The 7,453-nt window shown below is 31.6% G+C and overlaps 1 protein-coding gene across 1 annotated transcript; it reads left to right on the top strand.

The window, feature by feature from the left end:
- Window positions 1-891: 891 nt before the first annotated feature.
- Window positions 892-4,498, top strand: LOC100819876 (methylesterase 17). Its single transcript, XM_003526744.5, has 4 exons — window positions 892-1,279; window positions 1,579-1,719; window positions 3,116-3,250; window positions 3,964-4,498. The coding sequence occupies exons 1-4, from the start codon at window positions 1,019-1,021 to the stop codon at window positions 4,255-4,257; spliced, it is 831 nt and encodes a 276-aa protein (XP_003526792.1). The 5' UTR covers window positions 892-1,018; the 3' UTR covers window positions 4,258-4,498.
- Window positions 4,499-7,453: the final 2,955 nt, after the last annotated feature.

The following is a 7,453-nucleotide window of genomic DNA, read 5'->3' as shown; positions in this document are numbered from 1 at the left end:
ATCAACAAAAATTGCAATTTTAATATACAAATGGACTGATAAGACTTTTTTTTTTGGGAGAGGAAGATACTTCATTTCATCATGGATAAAATCAGAGATACAATAAGGGATATAATCATAAGATTGAACACTAGCATGAAAATGAGATATGGTAACTATGAACAACTTGATTGACTGTCTTTTTCTTTGTGTAAAACTCTCCTTAAAGTTTAAGGGAACTGAGAAGACTTAATATCACGAAATATTAATTATTAGTAAATTGATGAATACTTTACGCTTATAAAATAATAATAAAAATGATCTGCTAACAAATGTCCATTATAAGTATAACTATAGCCAAAATTTTATGAATAAAAGAAGGATATTGTCGGCCAGCAATATCCTGATAAAAAAAATTATGGATAACTGGTATAAAACAAGTCAATGTTTCATACTCATAGCAACATACGTAATAAAATGGCTAATTAATGTATGTGCCAAAAAAAACAAATGAAGTAAATGTGTCAAGACCGACCGATTCCACTATCAAACGCTTACTAGTATGCATTAAATAAAAAAACAAAAATTCTTGCCGTCCTGTGGACGAAACACCATTTCCAAAGCTAAAATCCTACACGAATGCCTTTCTTTTTATTTTAGTTAATTAAATTAATTAGATGATGATAGAGTTTTTATTTATTTGGATCTTGTTATCTGGTATCCTTAGGACATCAGTCAATTTTTTTTTCTCAAGATAATAAATTGAATTTAAACTACGGCAGTGTTATGCAACTTGAGTTATGCACCACAGATGTAAGCTATCAATGTTGACATTTTCAAAGTTCTGATGATGAATGTAAATGACCCCAAGCCAAGAGGCAATATATATATATATATAAACCTCTGAATATTCGAATAACATTAAGAAGGAAAGTTACAAAGATAAACGTCATTACTTCTGCTGACCCTTTAACGCATACTTTAGTACTATTTATTCTTATCCTATATATTCTCACTCACCAGCAAGGTTGAAAGCAAAATGATAGTGACCATGCCTGAGAGAGTGGAAGAAGGAGTTGTTGCCTTGAATCAGCACTTTGTGCTTGTACATGGCATAGGTGGAGGAAGTTGGTGCTGGTACAAAATCCGGTGTCTTATGGAGAATTCTGGCTATAAGGTCTCATGCATAGACCTCAAAAGTGCTGGAATTGATCAATCTGATGCTGATTCCGTGCTATCCTTTGATGATTACAATAAACCACTAATGGATTTCATGTCTGATTTGCCTGAGAATGAACAGGTGCTAATATATATGGTATTATATATGTTAATTTTGTCTCTTTCTGGACCTTATGTTTTATGCAAGATTTTAAATATCAGTCGCGATAGCATTGCGATTTCGTCGTGTTTGTTGATATGGCAGCAAATCGCAAACAAATGCGGTGTCAATTGCAGTGAAAAACAGTTAAAAAATCTTGATGTTGTGGTCCTAATTACCATCTCGGACCTTTTCTAAAACCTCGGTTATATGTGATTGCGTAGAGTTGTAACGTCAAATCAAACTGAACGTGTATCAGTGATGTGGTTTGGTTGCTATAGGTTATATTGGTGGGGCACAGCGCTGGAGGGTTGAGCATTACTCAGGCCTGTCACAAGTTTGCAAACAAGATCCGTTTAGCTGTTTATGTGGCAGCAACTATGCTCAAGTTCGGTTTCTTGACCGATCAAGATCATAAAGATGTGAGACTCCTTTCCTTTTCACTAACTCTTTTGTTAATTTGTTCTTATTCTTTGTTTGTGTTACTTTGCCAGTAACAAGATTATTTGAATTCATTCTGCCCTGCATGCTTCTTCTTTGAAATTTGACAGTTTGGTAATATCATAATTAAGGGAGTGCCATAAAGTTGGGACTAGAGATAGATATAGGATAAGATATGACTGTGATGTGTATTGGGTCCATTTGTTTTTATATCGGTAAATATTAGTTGTTAGTATTGTTATTTTTTGTTAACCAAAAAATTTGAGCCTTGCGACTTCTTTCTCCTTCCCTCCTTTCTTCACTAATAGACCAATCTTCTTATATTTCTGTATTGGCTTCCATTGTTATTGTTAGTTCAGTGTCTGGAATCTTCAAGGCTTAATTTCCAGCAAGGATGATGCTGATGCTCTCTCCGTCGAAATAATTGGTTGCCAACTGTCTTCACAAACAGATTATAGTTCTTAGCCAACTCTGAGGCTCACTAAATTATGCTTCCACCTACTCCAAAATTTTCCTCAAGAATAGCACCATAAGCAAACAAACCTGCAGCTGTTATGCAATAGCTGAGTTTGTTTGTTTTTTCTTTTTTTAATAGGGAATTCCATTCATTTCTCTATTCATGTTATCCCCCTTTGTATAGGAATAGGACACAATTCTTTTTTTTAACCTTATTAAAGTAGTCATCAATTTAGTCAATAATGGCCTTTTCTACTCAGCTTACCACTTTTTCAGACTTTGACAACAAACTAGTTGTATTTAATAATGGTCAGTAAAATGGGCAGGCATTCTGATCTGTGGTGTTCATGGTTTATTTTATATTATATAGAATTATTATTTAATTCTGAAAAATGATGAAAAAGAAATCTAATGCTAACCCAATCTCCTAAAAGCCTAGAACTAGAATGTGTCCGAACAAAGCTAAATTGTCTTTATTTAAAATTATTATAGCAACTTCAATAAAGTTTCTCTTCTAACTATCTAGTTTGGTTGATCAATTATCATCATCAATAATTGTGTGTCATCTAAACTCCTATAATATAGCAATCCTTAAATTAATCTTTGTAACCAATCTTTGTTTGGAGACAATAGAAATGGTCAAATCTCTTTGCTTTCTTTTCGTTCCTTCAATCCGACAACCCTGTCTATTCCACAGATCTACTTTGTCCTCAGGAGGTAATAAATAGCAGCAGCAAATTTTCACTGTGTTCAATGTACCACTAATCATTGAAAACTAGTAACAAAAAATTCACGACCCAATTTATTAGACTAGAATTATGACAGTAGTAGAGTAGCTGGTTTTTCTGTGCCAGTGGTAAATAATAGATATAATATAAAGTTTTTTTTTTTTTTTTTTTTTTTCTGGTTTGTATGAAGCAGGGTGTGCCTGATTTATCCGAGTATGGGGATGTGTACGAGCTAGGATTTGGATTGGGACATGATAAGCCTCCAACCAGCGCTTTGGTGAAGAAAGAATTTCAACGCAAAATCATCTATCCTTTGAGCCCTCACGAGGTACACAAATACTGTATAATTATTTCTCACTACAAAAGAAATAAAAAGGACATGCTAATGCTATGCTATGTTGCATGCAGTGCCAAAAAACCTGTTTAACAGTTTGTCACTTTCTCTGGGAATTATTAGGGCGTAGGGTACCCCACATGACATGCTTTGCCCAATCGTTAATCTCATCCTCTGCTTTTGTCATATGTAGGACCATTTATGGCAATTTTCTTGCGAAAAGATGAAAAACACGGAAAATTATTCTTCCAAATGAAAACAACTTAAGCAAATATTCTTTTTTTTTTCCTGGCCAGTGTTTGTAGTTTTCCACTTATCCCAAGCTGAGAGAAATTTACTTATTGAGATAATAGACTATTAACCGATAATTTTTAGGTGAAACAAGATTATAAGTGTTTTTGAGAGTTTTGATGGTTTCTTTATTAGAAACTTTTTATATTTTCAATAAAAAAAACTCTTAAAAATACTTTTGACTTGTGTCTTAACATATTATTATTTAATTATTATCTTTGTTGGATTTTACAATAGTTATATATCTTAAAAGTAATATCATCTGAGATTTTTAATTGATTGAAAGTATAAAATTATTTTATACTTTTAATTAAGCTGTTTAATTTATTAGTGAACATGTGCATCATATGCATGTGCTCCATATACAATTTAACTGTGACCAATGTAAGGAATGAATAGTGCAAATGATGGGTCAGGATTCGACATTGGCTGCAATGCTGTTGAGGCCAGGGCCATTGCTGGCACTGATGAGTGCTCAATTCAGAGAAGATGGAGATGAAGTGGAGAAGGTGCGCCGGGTGTACATAAGGACAAGGCATGACAAGGTGGTGAAGCCAGAGCAACAGGAAGCCATGATAAAGAGGTGGCCACCATCTACTTCGTATGAACTTGACAGCGACCATAGCCCCTTCTTCTCCACCCCATTCCTCCTCTTCGGCTTGCTTCTCAAAGCTGCAGCTTTGGATGTTGGATTGGATGCAATTAACTAGTTGAGGACATGGGGCCTCCATGCATATGTTTTTTTTTTTTTTGGATTAATTAAGTTTTTAGTTCTCAGAGAAATTTTGAATTTTTGGTTCTTAAATTATATATATATTTTTAAATTAATCCTTAAAGAATTTGTCGCTAAAGATAGTCTCTGTCATTAATAATCTCTTTTAAGTATTGAGTTATCTACTTAAATGGTCATAAATATCACTATAAATTATAGAGGATGATAAATTACTGCTCCATGTCGCAAATCTCCTCATGAGTGATTGTTGTACTCATAGTGCTTGGAGTGTTAAGGTTCAAAAATAACTCTTCTATTTTTCTTTTGTATTTTTATAACATAATATTTTAATTATTTAATAAAACTTACATGGCATGCATGTGACATACAAGTGACTTTTAATCTATTCATCACTTAACAGAAGACATTAACGACATACATTATTTTCAGGAACCAATTTTTTTTTAAATAGTGTAGGGATCAATTTTTTTTTTAAAAAAATAGTTTAGGAACCAAACATTCAAAATCTCATCATTTAAAGAATAAAAATTTAATTAAACCTTTTTTTTTTTACCTTCTTTGCTCCCCAAAAGTTTGACGTGGGAAATCAATTTGGTGATTCATAAAATCTATTTACATTGATTTTGTAATTATAATGAATAATATATGAATCATTATTCTATGTAGTTCTCGGAGGATTTGTATTACATTAAAAATGGGAGATATAATAATTCTACTTGGCTAAAATAGGATTATTTTTGGTAAAAGAATGATCAAATATATGTGATTTTTATATAGAAAAAATAAATAATTAAGAATAGAAAAATACTAGCTAATAAAATATTAAATATTTAACTAGTATCTTTTCCTTTTAATTTATTTAATTTACATTTCATTTATAATTGTCGTCAAAGAAAAAATTATTCTAAAATAATTATATTTTAGTTTTTTAACGTAATATTAATTATATTTTTTCACTTATATTTCTTATAATATATTAATGGTAGACTACAAAATTTATGCTGAAATAAAGTTAATTTTATAAAATTATTTTTTTATCTATTTGTTTTTCTTGACCTATGTAAAACAAAAAGAGTATTATAATAGAAGATGCTATCAAACTTAAAAGAGTCATTGACTCGGTTAGTATTTTGATGAATTGTTAGTCAAATTAAGAAATTATTAATTGAATCTTGCCAACTGCTATATTATTATTATTATTATTTCTGGGCCAACTCTTAGTATATTTGGCTTTTAAAATTATGGTGAGTATTTTAAAATCATGATATTATCATATTTTTTGAAATCAATGTTATTTGACATTCACCATGATTTCATAAATTATTTTGTTTCGCATTCACCATTTCTTTATGTAATAAGTACATCACCTAGAATATCACATACTACACTTGGAAAAAGAAGTTCAACTGTGACTGTTAATTCAATGAGAGGCTTGTAGGCATCCAAGGACTTACCACCTTTCACGTTTAGAATTAGATGAGGTGACAAGTACAAAACCTCCCTAGCTAGTTGGTAACCATCCTTATCATCTCGCACCTATAAATACCAAAACTCTCTTCATAGTTAAATCTTCATCATCCTAAAATATTGTTACTTTGTTGAAATTTCTATTAACTTGAGCATAAAGTCTCTACAACTACAAGTATCCCTGTCTTTATTCATCGTTCTCAACTGTAATTATAATAGCAATTTACCAAGAAACCCTTATATATTCAAGAGTGGGCTCGGTATTTTTGGCCACCTCGGACCAATTTACAAATTCAAACAATTAACATCATTACTAATTTTCTGTAAAAAAATGACTAAATAAATTTTAATTGTTAAATACGTACAGACCTATTTATTATGAGTTATTAATCATGGATAGTTGAAAAAGTTGAGTAAGATGCACTTCTTATTAAGACAAATATAGTTTTGAAGTGAAAGAGGAACTTGAAGAATTTAGGCATTTGCATTTTCTCGTTTAGTTAAAAAAGAAAAAACTCTGGTGGTATAAAAAATCAGAATAAATTGAAATGAGTAGAGCATCAAATTCGATAAAAAAAAAAAAGAAACATCCATGAGCTGTCGACTGATACGGGGACAGTGGAGTGTGGATGAAAACAAAGTGATCTAAAACTAATTGCCATCCTATTTTCCCCTTATCCCGTGGATTTGTGGAGAAAGGGAAAATATAAAATGGCTAAAGTAGTAAAGTGTCTCTGGGATTTCATGTAACATCACAGTGGATTTATAGAGGGAATCTCACTGTCTATCCTTATCAAGTTCTGTTAAACGTCCTATGCATGACATGCACCACATGTGTTCTTTAAAATCCTTGTGATGAGAACATGTTCTTTGCATGACGCCACATGCAAGAGAATTTATGTGACTAAAATTGATAGGTGCTGCTTGCATAATCCATTCTTTTAACGAATTGAAACAAACTTTAAAGATTACTATTGCTCTTACAAACTTTTGAGGTGTTTTTTAGATCGATCTCCAATGGCAATTTGATCACCTTGGTATGCTGAATTCCATCGTCCAATAGATGATTCGATCATTGTTAGAAATTGATTTAGAGAGTACCTCAAAAGTAGTATGTAAGAATAACTATGATTGAGTTTAAAAGAGAAGATAAATGCAAAGATATTTAATTTAAAACGGGAAGTATTTTTTTTTCAAAATTGCACCTTATTACATTTTCTTCTTCTTCTTGAGGGGGGGTATACATAAAAGCATGAATAGCTCTCAATATTAGTAAACACCAAATGAGAAGAGAATTATTTACTCGTAGATCGTAGTCAATAGGAGATTAAAAGGAATTGGTGTTTTGGTGTTATACTGGGATAATAGGGTACGAGCATTTGAACATAAATTATTGATATATTTTAGAGTTGATGCTATGTTCCTTCAGCTTAGGACCCACTAGCTCCAGAATCCATGTGGTATGTTGGCCATCGATTGTGAGGGATGGGCCATTCTGTTTAGCAATGAGAAGGCCTTATTACGATCCAAATCTCATTCACTGACAATGCGAATATTTGTTGATAAAAAATCTCATTCATAAGTATGGAATGGTCTGAATTATCTTATCTTAATATCCATAATAATAACTTTTCTGGTAGTTTACGAAACTAGTATAAAAAATCATGTAAGGAAATACTAGAATTATGTAATCTTTTCTTTTTGGC

Source organism: Glycine max, chromosome 6, assembly GCF_000004515.6.
Source record: "Glycine max cultivar Williams 82 chromosome 6, Glycine_max_v4.0, whole genome shotgun sequence".
Lineage (NCBI taxonomy): Eukaryota > Viridiplantae > Streptophyta > Magnoliopsida > Fabales > Fabaceae > Glycine > Glycine max.
The sequence above is the reverse complement of the archived record's forward strand: the minus strand, read 5'-3'. Positions and strand labels throughout refer to the sequence as shown.